The sequence below is a fragment of the Puma concolor genome, chromosome F2, assembly GCF_028749965.1.
Source record: "Puma concolor isolate L17-30 chromosome F2, mPumCon1.1.hap2, whole genome shotgun sequence".
NCBI lineage: Eukaryota > Metazoa > Chordata > Mammalia > Carnivora > Felidae > Puma > Puma concolor.
This window is the reverse complement of record NC_141684.1, coordinates 19,425,186-19,447,237: the sequence shown is the minus strand read 5'-3', so window position 1 is coordinate 19,447,237 and position 22,052 is coordinate 19,425,186. Positions and strand designations below refer to the sequence as shown.

Here is a 22,052-nt window from a genome sequence, read left to right as displayed (position 1 = left end):
TTTTCAATCAATGCTTGATACAGAATAGCGATTTGCACATCAAATGGATCTGAGCACTTCCTGCTTTTAAATGGGAACTGAATCAATTATGGCTGTAAATCCTTGCCCCCCCACCCCCTCAGTGAGATTTAAAAGCTAACTCTTTGAACTTATTCTTTACATCTCATATATCTTTTTTTTTTTTTCCGAAATAGGTTCTGTGAAATTCATATATACCAGTAGCATCCATATTGATGTTGCCTTTCTTGACTGTCTAAACCATTTATTTTTGGTATCACAATAGTGATATTATTTATGTTGGATTAGGTCCAGCTTGGAGGAGCACTAAATTTCACATCTGAAGATTAAATTTGAGTCCTGGTTTTAACACTTTTTTTTTCCTTTAACACTTTTTAGATATACAATCTGGGACAAGTCACTTGAAATTTTTCTTAGTCTTACCTAATTTACAGGGTAAATAGAGTATTAAATGAGATACTGTATGTGAAATCCAGCATACAGGGGCAACTGGGTGGCTCACTTGGTTAAACATCTGTCTGACTCTTAGTTTCGGCTCAAGTCGTGATCTCACGGTTTATGGGTTCGAGCCCCGCATGGGGCTCTGCGCTGACAGTGTGGAGCCTGCTTGGGATCCTCTCTCCCTCTCTCTCTGCCTTTCCCCCGAGCTGTCTGTCTCTCTCTCAAAATAAATAACAGAAAAAGAGAATTCGGAATGCAGAAGCCCTAGGGCTAAGCAGCTGTGTCCCCAGGGTCCTGTGCTCTTGAATTGTAAGCATGTGGGTCACATGTCTGTTAAGTCCCCTGCTCCGTGTGTGCCTACATGTGTCTCCACCCATGACCAGAGCATAAGAGTCAGAATGCAACTTTTGGAAGTAATCTTAAAGATTACCCACTTTAGTCACTGTATTTTATGGACAGAGAGACTCAGATCCAAAGAAATACAAGCACTTGCCCAAGACAACTGGTGAGTTAGTTACAGACTCAGAACATGGGTGTCTTGACCCTCAACTCCATCTCAATAGCACATCTCTGCTCCCTTCCCTGGAAAAGAAGAGGAAAGGCTGGGTGGTGCCTGCCTCCTGGGGTTGCTGACTTGACCTGGGGGAGCTATGTGTGAACTTGCACTCACCAGCTGAATGGACTGGCAGCAAAAACTCAGTCCTTCCTAAATCTCCCGAGTCAGGTTATAATTACAGGCTTCAGGAAGGCTGAAATTTAGACCTAAGTGATTTTCCTCATGGGCAAAAATAGCCTTGATTTTTCAAGCCAAGGATAGCAAGAGACTTTTTTTTTTTTTTTTTTTTTTTTTTGCTAGGGAGCAGTCCCCTTTAGGAAAAAGCACGCAGTTGAGTGATTGATAAAAGCAGCAACTGAACTACAAGTATTCTTAGCGAAAGGGACTTTCTAGTCACTTATTTCCAAACTGGTGCTTCAGGCTGAACCTACTGACTGAAACACACAAATCCTATAAAATCCTGTGGATCCATTTTAAAGGTTAGGGAAATGACTGGCTGGAAACTGTTCTCAGAAAGTGAGTTCAGATGAGCAGCCAGGCATAGGGTGTTGGATTCCTCACGGCCACAGGTGATACCCACAGTGAGAAGTGCTGGGTTATGTGGGGCCGGTGGTGTCTCGGGACCCAGAACAGCAGTGCTCGTGACTTTGAAATGAAGGCCTTATGCTAACAGCTTAAACGAGGTCCTATGTCTTCTGGAGAATGTCAAGAACTATACTTGCTTTCTAGAAAGAACATGCAAATTCCCACCCTTTCATAGAACTGAAGAAGTACAGTTATTGTTGTAACAGGCAGTAATGATCACAGCAAATTGTGAATTTCAATACACTGGCTGTTTGCATTGATCTAAGTCTAAAAGTTACTCTGACAAATTTGCTAATTTTGTTAGTCATTATTTGCCATTAGCCCGAAACTTCTGGGCTCTTGTCTGGCTCTCTGTCCATGCAGGTATTGACCACATTTCTTTGTTCCCCACCATCCCTTCTACTCTGCCCCTCCTCCAGACCCTCTGCCTCTGTGCTGTACTCCTTGCAGACCTCCCGGATGGCGGGCATTGCGCATGTCACGCCCCCGCACCCCCCACACCAGCACGGATGCCCAGGTTAGATTAGACGCTTGAGACTTTTTAAGAATGAATGGTGCATTTTGAAGCTGGTGGGACCCCATTTAATGAGAATTTAATGCTGACTTTGTAAAAGATTCTTTGATTCAAATATTGATTTGCTAGTGGAAAATGAGATAAAAGTTAGGAACTTTGAGATACTTGGATCTAATCATAGTTTTTCTAGGATCAAACAAGACATGAGCCTGCAGGTACTTTGTAAATAGTCAATTGCTAAATAAACATAAGGCAGCGTTACGTTTGCAAGCCATCACAGATGTGCCGCCCAGCAAAACATGAAATCGCACTGTCTACAGAAATACACTTACGATCTCTCCATCTTTGCCTCCAAAATCCAAATAAAGCATCCTGATTCCATCATCTGAAGACATTTTCAGCTTCTCATAGGGAGACTGTAAGATGGTCTTGGGAAAGGCACCCTCCTGTGGTTCCGTGGTAATAGAAAATCCATTCTCGTAATGTATGGTCAGGCAGCACGCCTGGTTTTTGTAGGTGCAGGCTGAGGGGGAGACAGGAGACACAGCGGTGTGAGTAGCGAGGTCGGTCCATTTTCCCAGGCACTTAACTTACAAGTCTCCTCAATCCCAGGGCCAGCCACACATTTCTCAAGTTGAAAAATCAATCACTGCTCATGAAAATATTCTCCTTGGATGGATTTTGATAATGTATCTTAACTTGCCCCATGAACCCAAGGGAAAGAAGCTGAAAGAATTCCTTTTGCTGGGATTTGCTGACTTTTATCTGGGCTCTCGCCCTTCTCTGACCCTCTGATAGCACACACGTGGACAGGTATACTTGCCTGCCACTGGCCTAGTCCAAAGCCGGAAAAAACCTGACATTTGATGTAGGGTAAGCTACCTCTGATTGGCCATCATCAACATCACCACACACACACACACACACACACACACACACACACACACACGCCGCAATGCCATGTGTCTACCGGCTGGTGAAAGAAACAAGCTTTCCTCCGTGACATTACCAAAGTTAGCACACCTAAGAGGTCAAGAGCAAGTAGCCTAAAAACCACCTCATTTTTAATTTTTAAAAAGTCCAACAAAGCTCACTTTTTAAACAAATGAGGGTTTTAAATGTTTTCTCTGATGATCTGATGATCTTGGGTCCTAGAAAAGCTGTGTAGTAGGATAGATACCAGATGTGGTATCTTCCGTGGTGAATGCTGTTTTCTCTCTGCCCAGTGTGGCATTCAGGAGCCCCAGGGAGTGTTCACAAGGTGCTGTGTGATCCAAAGGAACAAAATTAAAATCCCTTGATGACAACAGGTGCCAGCTTTTGTGCGTGGTCCTCACTGTGTTTAGGAAAAGTGACCAGCACTCTAAGCTTATGAGCGGGATGCAGCCTTGCCCCAGAATCCTACTTCCTATTTAGGAAGACTTGTGAATGTTTACACCCCTGATCAAAGAGTTCTGAAAAAGGTTATTAAGTATCAGATTGGATTTTTTTTTTGCCTCACAGAACACCACAATTAACAGACCCTGGCAAGTAAATTGACTGAGCCCTTCATACACATCTGAAAGCTCTTTAGGGAAACCAGGATATTTTCTTTGCTGGGGATGGGGATTGGGAAGAGGAAGAGGATGGGCATTATGATTGCTCTATATCAACATTAGCTCCGCTTGGCTTTATAAACCAAACTGAATTTCACCTTACCACAAACTTCTGAAGCAGGACCTTAGCTTAATATTACAGGTGAAAAAAAGTGATGCCCAGACAGGTGAAATGTGTCCCAACTTAGGTGGTTTAGAATTCAAAATTCAAGTCCTTTCCACTCCATGCCATGTCTCTTTCTCCTTCTCTGGAAGTCAGGATATAGAGGGATGTGGAGAGGGACCTTGGCAAAGAGGCAGAGTAATGATTGTATGGCCAGGGGGCCTTTAGAGTTTGGGGGAAGACACAGGGGACTCACAGAATGAGGCGGCTTTTAATTGAAGCTCTGCTTAAACCCACACCCCTCCTTCTGACTTCCCACAGGCATCTTTCAATTTGTAACTAAGAGCTGATATTTCCCAAAGGTGTACTACAATCTCTAATAGATTTCTGAGTCCTGGGCAGAGCCCCTCAGTAAATCTCATACTCTCAGAAGGTCCGTAGGCCTCTGGCACCCCCACAGTCCTAGGATAACCAAAGACAGTGGCATGGGTGTGGTTATGGCTTCCCATCTTGAATCCTTGTTCTTGACACTCTTTACTTCTACTACCTGCAAAATAGGTGGGCAAATGAGCTTTAAACGTGCTTTTCTTCTTCCTTCCTCTATATTTGAACGTTAAAGTTATGCCATCAGGTATTCCGAATTAATTGATTGTGGTTACTTTCAATTCTAGTTGACCTCAAATGGTATCCGTGGCCTTCATATAATGGAATTGGTTATCTCAAGATGTTCTCAATCCACACAGGGCAAACCGAACACATTATCAAGTTAATTGAAGCTCTGATTAAAACATAAGCCCCGTTCCCCTACTCCCTGCAGGCATCTTTCAATTTGTAACTGGGTTGCACCTTTGATCATTTCCGTAATTTCTTCTCTCCCACCACCCGGCTAGCTCCATCCACACAATTCATTGTTTATTTCCTTTGGCTGGTGTACCACCAACCTCATTATTTTCCTGTCCAAGTAGAGTTCAACTTATTGAGAGAGACAGATTTTACAGAATCTGTGGAATGCAAACTAAACCAAATCCCTTTGGCCATCTCCATTCTTTCCTAGAACACTCCTGAATTTATTGCAAGGAGCATGGCTCTTTCCGGTATTTACACATGTAACTTAAGTTTAGTTTTCAGGTTTTCCAAATCTCAGCTCCAAAACTCTAGTTTTTCTTGCCATACAGATTCAGCATAAAAAAAAGTTTCAGCGACGCTCCAGAAAGGTTTCCAACAATGATGGAAAATAGTCGGGGCACCAATCAGTTTCAGGGTAACTACTAAAAGACACAGATTTTGTTGGTGTTGCTGCAGTGGAAATTCTACAAAACATCTGTTTTTTCACGTTTTCATGAGTAGAGGAAATGTGGAGAAACCATACTACACATCCGAAAGATATGTGTCCCATCTTTCAGAATATTCCTGAGTCCCAAGGGAAGCTGCTGCCTAGCGCGGTAGTGCTCCCAAAGTGGTCCAGGGCCCAGCAGCATCAGCACCACCTGCTATTTATTAGGTGCAGATTCTCAGGCCCCATCCCCAAGCTGCTGACTCAGAATCTCTGGGGGTAGAGGTCAGCAACCAGGCTTCTGAGAATAAAATAACAACAACAAAAACTTTTATTTCTGTTGTTTTTAGTGTGGCTCAAGTTTGGAAATGCTGTACCTGAGATGTCTTGTGGGCAATCCTGTTCCCCTAGAGCAAAGCTGTACAGTAGGACTTTCAGCCGTGATGGAAAGGTTCTAGATCTGCACTGTCCAACGTGGTAGCCATTAGGCACATGTAGTGACTGAGCCCTGGAAATGTGGCTGGTGTGACTGAGGGAGTAATTTAATTTTAATTCAATAATATTTAAATAGCCACATATGACCAGAAGCCAGCGTACTGGACCACACGGGTCTGGAGAAGTCATTACAGGAGTAATGACTGATAACAACTCTGAGTGAACACTTACTATGTGTCAAGCACTGTTCTAGGAGCTTTACATGGATTATTTCTCATAATTCTCGACAACAATCCTAGGAGGTAGGTACCGTTATTTTCTTCTTTTTATGGATAATGGAAACAAGCGAGGCAAGTAAGAGTAAGAGATTAGGAAAGAAACAGGACTGGAATTTGAATCCAGGCCTTTCTGACTTAAATCCCACACTGTGGCTACCACCTTATACTGGATGCTCAGAGACACAGAGAAATGAAGGAACAGGCAGGAAAACATGATAGAAAGGGGTGAATGGAGAAGCAGCCTTATGGGACTCAACGTTGGATTTCCTGGAAGACTGTTGTTGAGGATACTAGCCACTCTGTCACACATGCCCTCTTTATGAGTGACCGCAGGACACCTGGAAGAGAGGTTGGTTCTAGATCTCAGAGCTAGAAACAGTCTGCCTTACATCTCAGAATCAGGAACAACAGCATTATGGACACTGTTAACTGTACATTGTGCTGGCTGCTGAAAATCACTGGGCCAGTATGGAATCCACCTTAGCAAATGTACAAGATTTTACAGCACGTACTTTGTTCATTCATGTGACTTTAGATTCCTACTACTTCCTAGTCTCTAATTTTATCTTTGCCCAGTAAAAAATTAGATTATCTATATCTGTATATTTATATGTGCATGCATTTCTATCTATCATCTAGCTATCTGTCAATCGTCTATCGGTCACCTATCTATCCATCTGATTTGGAGAGTGGCATGAAAATTATTGATCACAGCAGCCTGTTTTCGGACCAGTGGTATAGCGGTGAGATCTATGTCCTTGTAGACACTATAGTCAATGAGAAAGAGTCTTTAGAATGACACAACCTAGTGTTACAGTTTTGTCATTTATGAGTTGTGTGATCTTGGATAAGTTACTTAACCTTTCTTTTTTTTTCTTAATTTTTTTATTTTAACGTTTCTTTATCTTTGAGACCGAGAGAGACAGAGCATGAATGGGGGAGGGTCAGAAAGAGGGAGACACAGAATCCGAAATAGGCTCCAGGCTCTGAGCTGTCAGCACAGAGCCCGACACGGGGCTCGAACTCACGGACCGCGAGATCATGACCTGAGCTGGAGTCGGACGCTTAACCGACTGAGCCTCCCAGGCGCCCTGATTACTTAACCTTTCTTAAGGATTTGCTTCCAGATTTGTAAAATCAGGTTGGCAAGGGAATTGTGTGCATTAGACAAGGTGAGGCAACGTATTATGACCCTAGTCATACACACACCCCGGAATCAAAAGTTCTACAAACCTAAACAATATTTACACTGATTTTCCTATTCCATTTAATTTTTTAAATGTTGGTCTGGCCTCAATTCATTGATTTCTGGACCCCTAGTAGGGTTGTTTCTCATAGTATGAAAAACACTGAGGGGTGCCTGGGTAGCTCAGTCGGTTAAGCATCCGACTCTTGAGTTTCAGCTCAGATCATGATTGCGCGGTTTGTGAGTTCGAGCCCTGCATCAGACTCTGAGCTGACAGCGAGGAACCTGCTTGGGATGCGCTCTCTCCTCTCTCCCTGCCGCTCCCCCATGCTCACATGCTCTCTTTCTCGTTCTCTCAAAATAAATAAATAAACTTAAAAAAAAAAAAGAAAAAGAAAAACACTGAGAGGCAGTAGATGAGATGCCTGGCACGTTGTGAGCACTCAATAAATAGTACAGTATAGAAGGTTCTTCCTTCTTTATACAAATCTCAGCTTCCCCACTAATCGGCTCTGTCGTAGAGCTCTACAGGAACATGGCTGCACTCACTGTGTGTTCCTTCCATCCAGCCTCGGCTTCTCCATCCATACCAGGGGCAGGGGTCACTGGTAGTTTCCCCTTTGCTGTTTCACCCCAGCTAGACACGTCTGTTTCCCGCTCTTTTTCACCAACTGGTTCCCCAGTTTTGTAAACAACTCTGTGAGCTACCAACACTAATGTGCAAGAATTGTATTCTGTGATAAGCTATTCAGAGTCAGTCTCTGTTGTTGATAACAAGAATCCTACTAGTTTGGGCCTCCAAAGTACATGCCTCCAGGAAGCCACCCAGGGTTACACAAGTAGGAAAATGACATCTGACTCTCCAAGTTACCAACTTTTCTTGAATGAAGGAGGAGAAAGGCTTGCTTTTCAGTAGGGCATACAGTGCCTTAATTTGGAAGAATTTAAGTGTACTTCTGGAATTCTCCACAGCCAAAAAGGCCAATAGTGGAAACTACTTTGAGGCCAGGGCAGAGGAGAGGGCGTGCCGGTCCTGTGTCAGCCAGCAGTGCTCACCTGTGGTGACCTCGGTGACGAGTTCTGCCGAGTTGTGACATCCCTGTACGATGCTCCGCGTCCAATGGGAGAGGTCCCTGCCGGTCTCGGCCCTGAAGACATGTGTCTCGATCCCCTGCCTGGTGCCTGTTCGAGTAGCAAAGGACAGATCCACACCAGCCTGGGGCGATCCTTTGGCCGGACCTGAATGGACCAGCCTGTCGAGAAAGAGAGACAAATCTCCATCAAACTGTAAACCACTGTGTTCACCTGACCTGTCATCTGATCAAAGCTTCCACATAGATTTGCTCTTGTTTTTCTGACCTAGGACCAAAGGGTCCAGCTTAACCCCAGTGTCCCCCGTGGTTTTCTGACTTCTGCTCTGCCAGTCCCTCTCCAGGGCTACGGTGAGATTTAGAAAGTGCCTGGGGAGCCGTATCCGGCTGAATGTGCAGAGGAGTTGAATCACATGCCTTTAACTCCCACGAGACAAGTTCCACGATACCCACTGGGCCAAAAAGAGAATTGAGAAAGTGAGAGCGAGAACAACTTAAATAGTGTGTATAGTCCTCCCCATTCCATTCCTGGGCATGAGTATGTCCCGGTGCGAGCACAACACTGTTTCCTGGCTTAGCCTCCGTACCCCTGCATGTCTTGTAGTTTGCCTCATCTGGGTGTACCGAATGCGTTTTTTAAGCACACAGCCTCCAAACACAAGCAAACCACCACGGGACTCCACTAAAGAAGCAGCAGTGGTAACGCCTAGGAATAACCGGCGATGCTGGGCTTCCTGGGAAATGGAAAGAATGGCACTTACTGGAAGATTTAAGGGATTTCCAAGAGTGCTTTTTGCCACAGTTTGCACACTGACTTTAAAGCGGACGCTTTAAAGCATAAAATGTGACTCCCATCGTAAATATTTTCTGAAAGGCCAGACGGAAACCATGAGGAATCACAGTCTCTGAGCCCTACCCCCTGAGCAGGCACTGGCTCCTCCTTCTCACGCCTCCCCTTTAAACCCCTGGATCTCTCCTGCTCCTCGATGTCTGATATCTCAACCTTCTTTGGGAAGAGACGCCCGTATCAATCATTTGCAGGATAGCATGAGTATAATTTAGTAAATGTGACTTCTCCCCAGGATATTTGCATTTTCAGTCTTATCTTTTGGTACAGAAAGAAACACTACCATTTGCCAGAGAAATTCCAGGTGTCTATTCACTCAGTGGACGGGAGATGGGAGACTGACTTTTTTAGGCAAGGGGCTTGTTACCCCTAGATTAAAAATTGCACAAAGAAATCCAAAAGCTCATCTCCTCTTGTAAGCTTAGATACTGCAGAGCAAAATTACCGGTGAAATCAAACACAGTACCCTGTTGGATTTCTAGCAACAAGCTTCTTGTACAACTCTGAAAAGCTTTCTTTTACTCACAAAGCTGGAATTGGTGGCGGGGGTGGTTTGCAAGGCCGCCTTGAAGAAAAAGGTTTGTTGACAAGCTTTTTGATCGTAAAATTCTTTGAAGATAGAGAAGATTCCAAGAGATAATGAAGGCTGGCAAGAATGTGGAGGAAAGGGACCCCCTGCGCACTGTTGGTGGGAATGCAAATTGGTGCAGCCACCATGGAAAATAGTATGGAGGTTCTGCAAAAAAACTGAAATTAGAACTACCATAAGATCCAGCAATTCAATTCTGGGAATATGTCTGAAGAAAGTGCACTCGGTATCTCAGAGAGGTATCTGCAACCCCAAGTTTGTTACAGCATATTCACAATAGTTAAGATATAAAAACAACCTAAATGTCCATCGATGGATAAATGGATTTTAAAAATGTGGTATACACACACACACACACACACACACACACACACACACACACACTGGAATATTACTCAGCCTTAAGAAAGAAGGAAACCCTGCCATTTGCAAGAGCATGGGTGAATATGGAGGGCACTATGGCTAAGTAAAATAAGCCAGGCAGAAAAAGACAAATGGTGGTATCATTCATATGTGGAATCTGAAAAACAGTCAAACTCATAGAAACAGAGTAGAATGATGGTTGCCAGGGCTACAAGGTGGGAGAAACAGGGAGATGTTGGTCAAAGGGTACAAACTTTTAGTCATAAGATGAATAACCCCTGAGGATCTAATGTACACCATGATCACTATACTTAATAATACTGTATTGTATACTTGAAATTTACTAAGAGAATAGACCTTAGGCTATTCCCTCCATACACACACCAAAGTAACTATATTGAGGATATAGATGTATTAATTAACGTGATTGTGGTAATCATCTCACCATATATACATTGTGCACATTAGGCTTTATTTGTCAATTATACCTTAATAGAAAGTAATAATAAAAGAGAAGTTCCATGAATCTCATTGAGAGAAGAATCTGGGACAGTGTGAAGGGAACTGTCTGTTGACATGGGTTTCAAAATCTTGGTGAGGCTAAAGAAAAAAGAAAGCATTTCCCAAAAGCCTAACATGGGTTGTAAAGGGATTGAGAGCCAGGTAAAAATTCATTAAGATAAGGTACAAATATGGATTTTTGAATTTATTCCATCCTATTTTTAAAAAATGTATTCTTTTGTTCAAAAGTCAAACTGTCAGGGTGCCTGGGTGGCTCAGTTGGTTAAGCGTCTGATTCCTGGTTTTGGCTCAGATCATGATCTCACGATTGTGAGAGTACTTAAGATTCTCACACCCTTCTCCCTCTGCCACTCTCCTGTTCTTGCACATGCCTGTGCACACATGCTTGCGTGCACATGCACACACACACTTTCTCTTTCCCTTCAAAAGAATAAATAAGATAAACATTAAAAAAAAAGAAAGGTACTTACAAAAAACAAGGATTTATATTGTTTTCTTAGTTGCGTAAATATGTTTTTTATACTTGATGGTGTTTAAGTTTTAGTTACTTGAGGAAATACATCTAGCTTTTCCTTTTTAAAACTCTTAAAAATCTGTATAGGTTGGGGGCATCTGGCTGGCTCAGCCAGATCTCGGATACTGAGTTCGAGCCCCACATGGTATGTAGAGATTCCTTAAATAAATAAAACTTAAAAAAAAAAAATCGGCATTTTTTTTTACAGCTGGCCAGCTGCACTGTAAACTGAAGAGAGATAACAAGGTTTGGGGGGCATAAAAGCCCTCATGAGACCCCTATTCTGCCATGTGTCAAATGTTCTAGGAATCCCTACTTCATAAGGTAGTGTTTTAAAGATCAACTGAAATAATCTGTGAAATCCATAAAATAATAATATTCTAATCTGTCCACACCTAGCACAGACCCAGCATATGGTTTGTACTCAGTATTATTTCCATACCCTTACCCTATCCCTTAGTGCCCCCACCCTCATTTCCCTTATTTTAATATAAGCAAGATGAATTTTTCTTTTAGTAGGCTCCACGCTCAATGTGGGACTTGAACTCACAACCTTGAGAGATCAAGAGTCACACGGTCTACCAACTGAGCCAGCCAGGCACCTCTCGGTTTCCTTATTTTAAAAATACAACTCCACGGGGCGCCTGGGTGGCGCAGTCGGTTAAGCGTCCGACTTCAGCCAGGTCACGATCTCGCGGTTCCTGAGTTCGAGCCCCGCGTCGGGCTCTGGGCTGATGGCTCAGAGCCTGGAGCCTGTTTCCAATTCTGTGTCTCCCTCTCTCTCTGCCCCTCCCCCGTTCATGCTCTGTCTCTTTCTGTCCCAAAAATAAATAAACGTTGAAAAAAATAAATAAATAAATAAAAATAAAAATACAACTCCTGCCTCCCATGCTTGGGATTCTTTACAATAAAGTACAAAAAAAAAGCACTTAATTCAGTATTTAGTGATCATCAGAAGCATTCAGTAAACGTTAGTTCCCTTACGCCTTCCCTAGCCGGACATGTTCTCATTTGTTGTACCCTGAATGTCCACCGAGGGCGCATCAGCGCTGTCACAATCAGGGCCAGTGCAAATGTAACACTGAGGCACAAGTGAAGGGAGAAGATGTACCACCCTCACGGAGAATGTCACTTTTTTATGAATTTCCTACCAATATTAATTTTTCTCCAGAGAGACTATAAAATGGAAGCCAATAATAACTGGAAATTTAATTTGTTGGAAGATTTGCACTTGGTAGGTCTGGGTATAGGGAATGAAATTACTAACTGACTCTAACAAGGTATGAGAAAGGCCTGTATCTAGCGGACCAACACTATGCACAGGGCGTCCTTGATGGGGAAACCCAGTGAGTTAAGAGGGAGCACCACTTCTATATTTGTTATTCGTCTCCTCGCCAAATTTCATTCAAAAGAAAAGGGAAGAGAAGAAATTGATTTTTCCACTGATCAAGTGTGAATTATCTAATATCTATATTAAAAAACAAGTTGATTTGCTATCTGAAAAATAGCAGACATGCTGAATAATGTATTCTTTTGAGTACACCAATATTGGTTAATGAAATGTGCCAAGCTGTAGGTAAACAATCAGATAAAGCAAATTTCTTTTCCGCATACTGGTAACAAAAACATCTTCCAGATTAAAAACAAGTGAATTGGGGCGTGTGGGTGGCTCAGTCGGTTGAGCATCCGACTTCGGCTCAGGTCATGATCTCGCAGTTCCTGAGTTCGAACCCCGTGTCGGGTTCTGGACTGACAGTTCAGAGCCTGGAGCCTGCTTCAGATTCTGTGTCCCCCTCTCTCTCTGCCCCACCCCTGCTTGTGCTCTGTCTCTCTCTTTCAGTGAATAAACATAAAAAAATTTTTTAAATCAAGTGAACTACATCCCAGTATCCACACAATGCATATAGGTACATGTACTTCTCTGCGCAAAGTATTACACAGACCTTGAAAGTTATTTTATAAACACGGATGGCAAATATGGGGAAATGTGTATGTATCTACCGAAAGTCTCTAGATACACAATTCAACCATGTAAGAGAAAAACCTGGAAACAAATCCATTAAAATGCTGAGTCATTTTATGGGTCATTTCATTTCTTCTTATGGTTTTTTTTTTTTTTTTAATCTTGAAATCTCCACTTAGCAACAGATACTTTACAATTTAAAGATTCACCTTAGAAGGCTATGAGGCTGGAATGAAGTCAGATCTTTCACTTTAATTTTTAGGACCAGAGCTTGTATTCCACTGAAAAATACATGCATTCTGACTCAGAGCAACAAACATGCTTTGTTTGTTGTTTGTATAACATTAGTGTCAATTCAGTGTTGGAACAGTGGATGAGCTCCTCTCTGTGGCCCTACATGTCCATATGTCTAGGTTATTCTAAACTGTCCATGCCTTTCTCTTCAGACTTAACACCTGCCATGGAAGAGCCTTTCTCAACATGGAGTTAACTGAGCCGTGTGGGATGGAACCTACACCTGTGGCCTCATTAATCCCTTACACAAACCAACTGGCCTCTGGCAAATGAGACAGAAGAGACCCTGAGACCTGCCAGTTGAAGTTACAGAATCTTTTTTGATTCAGGGTGCTCCAAGGGGCCTTAGAGGAGCTTCCCGCTCTGTTCAGGTCTCTTCTCTACTTCCAAATGATCACCAAAAAAGTCACGAAGTTCATTCATTCAATCAATCAATCAAGATTTCGCCATTCGCCAACTGATACATCCTACAAACATTTATGGAATACTTCCCTGTTACGGACTGAACTGTGTCCCCCTAAAATTCCTATGTTGAAGCCTTTGCCCATGTGACTGTATTTGGAAATACAGACTATATAAGGTTAAGTAAGGGCATAAGTGTGGGCCCTTAACAAATAGGATGCTGCCCTTACAGGAAAAGAGATGCCAGAGATCTCCCTCCCTACACACACACACACACACACATACACACACACACACACACACACAAAGAGCAAGGACCAAGTGTGGACAGAGCAAGAAGGCAGCTGTCTATAAGCCAGGAAGAAAACCCTCACCAGAAACCAACCCTGATGGCACAGTGATCTTGGACTTTTATCCTTTAAAACCATGAGAAAATAAATTTCTGTTGCTTATGTCCCCTGCTTTGTAGTATTTTGTTATGGCAGCCATAGCCAACTCATAAATGCACCTACTCTATGCAGACCCAAGGCTAGGCATGGTGTGAGTACAACCGATGTGGCCCAAGGTTGGAGGAGATGAAGTTCACTTCAGGTTCTGCCCCAGTTCTTAGAGGCTCACTCCTGGAATATAAAAGAAAGTCAGAACCAGCCTCTGGCAGATGACAAGTGGAAGAGATGAGCCAGAGTCAAGTGGACGGATGGAGAATTATTCCTCTTCATTGGGGCAATCTGATTATTAAGAAGATCTTCCTTCAGAGGGTGAACTGGAACCTCAAGAGAAAGCTGTCCCATAATAGGAAAGGCAGCAGTGGATTCTGGCACAAGAACAAAGAAAGCCTACATTTATCAACATAATTGTCATTTCATCCCTACCAAGATATCGGAAATAATAGACTTCCTTGTTCTTTATATCATCCCCAACGAATTGCTTTTTGTGGCCAACAGTAATAAGTGGATGACAACATGTAGAGATGTGGACATGCGCCACTATGCCATCTTGAGAAGTCCAAACAGAGTTGGTTAGTTTACAAATCATGGCATTGCAAAAATGAGACAAGGCCACTGGACAGGGTAGGACCAAGATCCTTTCTCTTACCTCTTTTTATTATGTGGGCTGCCACAGTGATAGGAGTGGCAGCTACAAGGAAGAGATAGAGAAAAATAGTGGAACGATTACATTTATAAATGTTCTGTGAAATCATTCTCTTGAGGTGAATTTGTATATTTCCAGCTCCAACCAATAAAATAATATTGGATATACACTACTGGATAATGTACTATCTGATTGTTCACTGAGCATCTCAGAGGGCTCACGGGTACCTCGGATCAACAGAAGTTAAAGCAATATTGTATAAGGTCATTAAGATCTTAGGAATCCAATACTTGGGTTCTTTTTTTTTTAAGTTTATTTACTTTGAGGGGGTCAGAAAGAGAGGGTGACAGAGAGAATCCCAAGCAGGCTCTGTGCTGTCAGCATGGAGTCCGATGTGGGGCTCGATCCTATGAACAAGGAGACCATGACCTGACCTGAGATTAAGAGTCAGATGCTTAACCGACTGAGCCACCCAGGTGCCCCCCTTATACCTAGGCTCTAAATTAAGTAACACCAGGACCCACAAGGGCCATGTCCACTGCAAAGGACAGGATGTTTTCCCTGGGAGTCAAACCACTATTCAAAAGAAACCTTTAGATGGGCAATCGAGGGTCCTTATGAGGGAAGGTTTCCTAACAATGGCAAATACAACACAAGGGGCTATTTTTAGATATCTATGGTGTACAAAGACAAGGACTAGGCAGCTCTGTATCTCCAGGCAAACAGTGTTATTGATGAGTGGCTGAAAGAAAATAATAACTTGTGAATTCTTGCTTTGCTGCTTTATGAAAATAACGTTTTTGAGATGTGAGCCTAAGTAAGGGGCAGTGGAAGCCAAGAAGGGGGTGGCATTTGGAAGAGAGCACCCTGATGCTTCAAATGAACTCAAGTCCTTCCTGGGAAGATTACACACCAACGTACCGGAAGGCCTTAGATGCTTCATAATTGAAACTCTGCGGGGACCTTTGGGAAATCAGGGAGAACAAGTCAGACTGTTCTAAAAAAGTGAACTGGAAAAGTGAAAATTATATCTTGGTTTTCAAAACATGGAATAAAATAGATTCTTTGGCCCTGTTCCCAGGCAAAATTCAGTAATGGATTTTTTAAAAAGTGTTTCTTTATTTTGAGAGAGAGAGAATTAGAGCGAGTGAATGGGGGAGGGGAAGAGAGAGGGGCAGAGAGAGAATCCCAAGCAGACTCTGTGCTCTCAGCACACAGCCTGATGCGGGGCTCGATCTCACAATCCATGAGATCAAGAGTCAGACATTCAGCTGACAAAGCCACCCAGGGACCCCAGTAATGGATTTTTAAAAGCAATCGTTCTTTCTTTCTTTCTTTCCTTCTTTTTTTGACTTTGGAAAATAGGAAATAGGAGTCCATGAGGGCCTATATGGCTTCCTTACACCAACTGTTTTATCCAGAAACCAGATTATTAGAAAAGTAATAGACGAAGTAAGTATTCAGAAAAAAAAATGTACTGACAGTTTCCTTTAATATTCATTTGGACTTAAAAGGAATAAGTTTTGGGTACAAAGCTTATCAGCTGGAAGAGTACTTTGTTAAGGGGTCATAGACATCACGAGTCAATTTAATTAGGAATGGAGGCAGAGCTATGGCCTTAGTCCTGTCCTGTTAAACATTTTTATCAGTGACTTGTATGAAGAGGGCATGCACTTCAAGTCAGCAGATGACCCAAAATTGGTAAGAAGACGAAATATAGAATCAAGACGGAAGACTGCTAAGCACTGTAGTTTGAGCCCAAAACAAACAACGACAACGACAAAATTAGAATGAGAGAGACTTGATGTAGAAGCACCACTGGAAATTAGTTGACTCAGAGCTACCAACAGCACTAACGTGAATTACACTCAATTAAAAGAATGAGAGCAGGTGCTGGCCCTGTGTGGCCCTATGCTGGTCAGACCATGCCTAAAACGCAGCATTCAGTCCTAGACACCAAGCCCTGTGGACCGTTATTCTGAACAATGTGTATAAATCATAAAGTAAACAGAATTACAAAGGAAAGCAGTAATACCGAAATACAGTTCCACGCAAGACTCCTAATGCTGAAGACAATGATCAAAACAGCAGAGTACCCAAAACTGCTTCAGACAGAACATCGTTTGGATATATCCTGTCTGGCAAAGAGAAGACATTGTGTGAGGAATGGAAGGAGGGAGGGGCAGGCATAAGTGTCCACGATGTCTGTGGAAGTGCTCAAGCATAGGCTGGACAGGGACTTCCTGGGGACAGTAGCGACACTTCTCCCCTTGAGAGTCTACAGTCGGATCAAAGCCATCCCTGAACCTTGGCCCATCCAGGAAGAGCCACATTTGGAGCAGACGATTTGCTTCTAGGGATGCAGGGTGAGGTAGGAGGTCTTCCAGGAAGACTGAGACAGCCTCCATGGCAGCCAGCAGGGGTCCTTGGACACCACTCTGTGGGGTTTGTTGCTCATGTGTTGAAGTTGACAGGTCCAGGGTAAAAATATGTGGGAGGAAACAAACTTGCTGTGGACAGCACAGCAATCTTCTGGAGCTCCAGACCAAACGCAGTATGGTCTCCTTAAGGTAGGTGCCCCTCTTCCGGGTCCCTACACAGTATTTACGATTACTATCTCCTCTCCCTTGCTAGATTCAGATGCTCTTCAGGGTAGGAGCATCTCTCCTTGATTCTGTGGTGCCTGGCATTCTACCTGACACGTGGGATTCACTACCTGTTGGCTGAACAACTGCATGAATACAAGTTTTCCAAAATGTCTAAAAAATGTGAGTTCAATTTTGCAAAGGAAAGCACACACACACACACACACACACACACACACACACACACACACACGCCTGACCTATTCTGAAATGCTATGAAATGTGCAGCAGTGAAAAGGCCCCCTAATGGGCTCTTCACTTGCAGACCACGCTTAGGAACACATTACCATGGCCAGATTGTGGACACTAAGTAGCAAGTAAATGTCAGCTGGACATTAAGATTTTTAAAAGTCATCACGTGCACATTTAGAAAGGTAGGGCTTAAGGAATAGAATGTGTCTGCTAAAGTTTGGAGTTTGTCCTATTCTATTTTTTTTTTTTTTAAGTTTTTAGATTTATTTTTGAGAGACAGAGCACAAGTGGGGAAGCGGGACAGAGAGAGGAGACCCAGAATCCAAAGCAGGCTCCAGGCTCTGAGCTGACAGCACAGAGCTTGACGCGGGGCTCAAACCTATTAACCATGAGATCACAACTTGAGCTGAAGTTGGACACTTAACCGACTGAGCCACCCAGGCGCCCCAGGGTTTGTCCTATTCTTGCAGAACAGCCTCTTTGCATGCCTCCCAAGATTCTTCCCAAGGATATTTTCTGATCTGCAGTCTCAAGGGGGACTCTGAAATAGCTATTATTTATATTTCAATTATTTTACATTTTAAGCTATTTGTGTATCCTTAAAAATATGACCATCTGTCTCTTATCTGTGGCAGGGACTAAACTATAGCAACCAAGGAAATGCTGTCTCTCAAGAGAAGATAACTCTCTTACCCAGTCAGGGAAAAATACCGGCACCCTGGGACAGGCTTTCAAGCTGTAATTCACACCCAGTTTCTAAGTTTTATCTGAAACTGTGTGAGAAACCCAAGGACATGCTTTGTTCTCTGGTTACAGAAGTCAAATACACATGCCCATGGTTGGAAGCAAACTCCACCAACTCCAGCAAGATGTGACATTTCCTATTATCTGGAAGTATGAATAAGGGAACAAATGAAAGGCCCATATAAACCGAGTGGTCCTGGAGAGTGAAGCCACAGACATGAGGGGACAGAGGAGAGAGTCAGATAGCCCAACTGGGCTATTTGCCAACTGTGCGACCTCAGCAAGTCTCAAACACTCTCCACGCCTCAGATGCCTCAAATGCAAACTGGGTGTAGCAATATGCCTACCTCATTGTATTGTTGCTAAGGATGAAATGAGTTATATAAATGCTGTGTGGAACAGCGCCTGGAACAGAATATGTAGGAATACCCACTATTCTCATTAGGTCAATCAGGGCGGGACTTTTTATCTGATTGTTCCCAACTGTATGTGTACAACCTAGAACAATTCCAGGCACGTGGCAAGCACTCAGCAAATATTTGTTGAATGAATAGCTAGAATACAAGGAGGATTATTTTCTAAGAAGTTTGTGATTAATGACTGTTATGAGATACTGTGATTTCTCTCCCACCCTCAGTCTCCCATCAGGAAACCGTAGTTCATGCTAGATCCAAAGAACTTGGGTTTACATCTGCTCAATGCTCATTTCCAGATTAACTCAATCCTGGCAAAAAGTGATCTTGAAAGGTAATTGGGATGAGATACTCTATGGGATTAGCCTAACATCCATCTCCTGTTTCTTCCTTCAAATCCATCTCTAGCAACTGGTGTTTTTAGCAGTGACTTGTTTAGGGAGTCAGAGTTAACCTTTTCTGGTCTGAGAGTGGAAGGTACCATTTTCTCAACGAAGTAAGTCAGTAAGATTTCATATTCATGGCTAGCATGGATCCAGTGTACATAAATTTAAAGATTTATATATAAATGGGTCCCTAACCTAGAAAAAGAAAGGGTGAAATGTTTTTATTTTTATAATGTCTACTTATTTTTGAAAGAGAGAGAGAATGAGCAGGGAAGGGGCAGAGAGAGAGCGGGACAGAGGATCCAAAGCAGGCGCTGAGCTGACAGCATATGAGCCCGATGCGGGGCTCAAACCCACAACCCACAAACTGTGAGATCATGAGCTAAGCTGAAGTTGGACACTCAACTGACTGCGCCACCCAGGCGCCCTAAGGGTGAAATGTTTTTAAATGACTTCACTGCCCAAAGTGGCACCCAAGGTGGACCCCACAAGGCTCCGTGTGGCTGTGGGATAAACCCACTTGCAGGTCAAATTCTTTGTTCAATATTTGGGGGAACCTGGTGGTAGAAATTCCTTCATGTCCAAAGAAGGTCAAGCAAAAGGTGTCTCTACTGAGGTACTAGGCTGCACACAGTTTCTGGATCCTCACATCCCTTTGCATGCCTGGTTTTGAGAAAAACAAAAACAAAAAAACCTGTCTCACAAAGGATGCTTATGCACTAATTTAATTCCGGATATAGGTGTTAGAAAATGCTGCATAAAATGTCCCACACAAAAACATTATTATTAATATCCTTAATTAAAACAAAAACAGTTACAGCACACAGATTCAGCCAAATTAGTAAAATTACATATTAGGTAACTGGGTTGCTAAGCAATATTACATTCTTGCTTAATTGCTGTAATTAGCATCTCCCAGCATATGCCACAATGCAAGCCAAAAAAAAAAAAAAAAAAGAAAGAAAGAAAGAAAGAAAAAGAAAAACAACTGTTCAGATCCCTTAAATGGTTCTGGTGCACTTGATTACTTCCATCCACTAGTCACCAGAGCCCAGCAGTCAACGGGCTGACTAGGAAAGAAGTGAGAGGGAAAAGTCACTAGTAAGCTCTGGACTGTCAGGGCAGAAGGGCTGCTCAGAAACCAGCATGCTGCCCCTCAGCCAAGAAGAGCTCACAACTGCCTCCTTTCTACCTCCTAAACTTTCATCTGAACACGGTGCTGAAAGGTTAGGCAAAGGGGTGCCTGGGTGGCTCAGTCGGTTAAGTGTCTGACTTCATCTCAGGTCATGATCTCGCGGTCCGTGAGTTTGAGCCCCGTGTCGGGCTCTGTGCTGACAGCTCAGAGCCTGGAGCCTGCTTCGGATTCTGTGTCTCCCTCTCTGTCTGACCCTCCCCCGTTCATGCGCTGTCTCAAAAGTAAATAAACATTAAAAAAATTTTTTTTTGAAAGGTTAGGCAAGGTCCCATCTCTCCAAAAGATACCACTGAGGGATACTGACTATAAGCAAAGACCGAGGTGATATAGGAGAATGAGCAGCAAAAGAGCCAATTTTTGACTTTTAGTAAATCCAGCTGGATTTCCAGAGACCCGGACACATGTTCTCCCTGGTCTCATGACCTCCCACAGCCAGCTGCTAGCAGTAATGTGGAGGGAGGAAAACCGATGCCTGTTCTGTGACTCGTTGCACTGACGCACTATCTCCCTGGGTCTCCACGATGCCCTGGAAAGCGTATCACAAGCTCCGCTTTACCAACAAGGAATCCATGGTTCTGTGTGCTAAAGTGGTAGCTGGCCAGGTGAGTGTCCAGAATAGGAACCCACATGACTATAAAGTCTATAAACTTTCCACTATACCAGGAAAAGGGGCCAAACTCCAGCGTGTCAACTGTAGATAGAAAGGAAATTAAAGAGAGGGAGGCAAACCATAAGAGACTTTTAAATACAAAGAACAAACTGAGGGTTGATGGGGAGGCACAGAGGGGAGAGGAGAAAATGGGTGATGGGCATCGAGGAGGGCACTTATTGGGATGAGCACTGGGTGTCGTATACAAGTGATGACTCACGGGAATACACCCCCAAAACCAAGCGCATACTGTATACACTGTATGTTAGCCAAATTGACAATAAATTATATTTAAAAGAGAGAGAGAGAGAGAGAATAATGAACTCTTCAGGTCACCCACAGATTTAATTCACCCCCACGCACCTGCCATCTCCAGAGATGAACAAGGCTTACAGTCTGATGAATGTTCTCACATATGATAGCCTAATGTCTTGGAAAGTCTTCCTTTCAAGTTCATAGTCTTTCTTTTTTTTTTAACCCTTAGCAATATTAGAACTTTTTTTTTTCTTCTTCTTTTCTTCTTTTTTTCCTTTTTTTCTTTCTTTTTTCTTTTTTTTTTTCTTCAACGTTTATTTATTTTTGGGACAGAGAGAGACAGAGCATGAACGGGGGAGGGGCAGAGAGAGAGGGAGACACAGAATCGGAAACAGGCTCCAGGCTCCGAGCCATCAGCCCAGAGCCTGACGCGGGGCTCGAACTCACGGACCGCGAGATCGTGACCTGGCTGAAGTCGGACGCTTAACCGACTGCGTCACCCAGGCGCCCCGCAATATTAGAACTTTAAGTTTTAAATATATTCTTTGAGTTTTCTGGTTATCTCTTCCACATTCCCTTATCCCATCTGTGTTTTAATTAGTTCAACATATATCACAATATGTATACAATAGGTATACTAAAAAGATCTTCAAGAACTTCTCCATGGAAAGTAATGACAATTAAAATCTGTCCTATTTTGCTGGGAAAATAAAACCATCGGTGAATAACCTGAAAAATTAGCTTTTATAACACTTGGCTTTTATCTCTCATATTTTTCTTCCTTCCTTCCTTCCTTCCTTCCTCCCTTCCTTCCTTCCTTCCTTCCTTCCTTCCTTCCTTCCTTCCTCCCTCCCTCCCTTCCTTCCTTCCTTCCTTCCTTCCTTCCTTCCTTCCTTCCTTCCTTTCTTTTTT

At 43.0% G+C, this 22,052-nt stretch overlaps 1 protein-coding gene across 2 annotated transcripts in view; it reads right to left on the bottom strand.

Moving 5' to 3' along the window:
* Positions 1–22,052, bottom strand: part of SNTB1 (syntrophin beta 1) — a 238,824-nt gene that overhangs the window by 3,452 nt on the left and 213,320 nt on the right. For both annotated transcript variants that reach the window (XM_025923046.2, XM_086695811.1), the window contains exons 6-7: positions 8,041–8,237; positions 2,447–2,637 (exon numbers count right to left, since the gene is read on the bottom strand). In XM_025923046.2, coding sequence (XP_025778831.2) covers positions 2,447–2,637; positions 8,041–8,237 — 388 coding nt within the window. The remainder of the gene's footprint in view (positions 1–2,446; positions 2,638–8,040; positions 8,238–22,052) is intronic.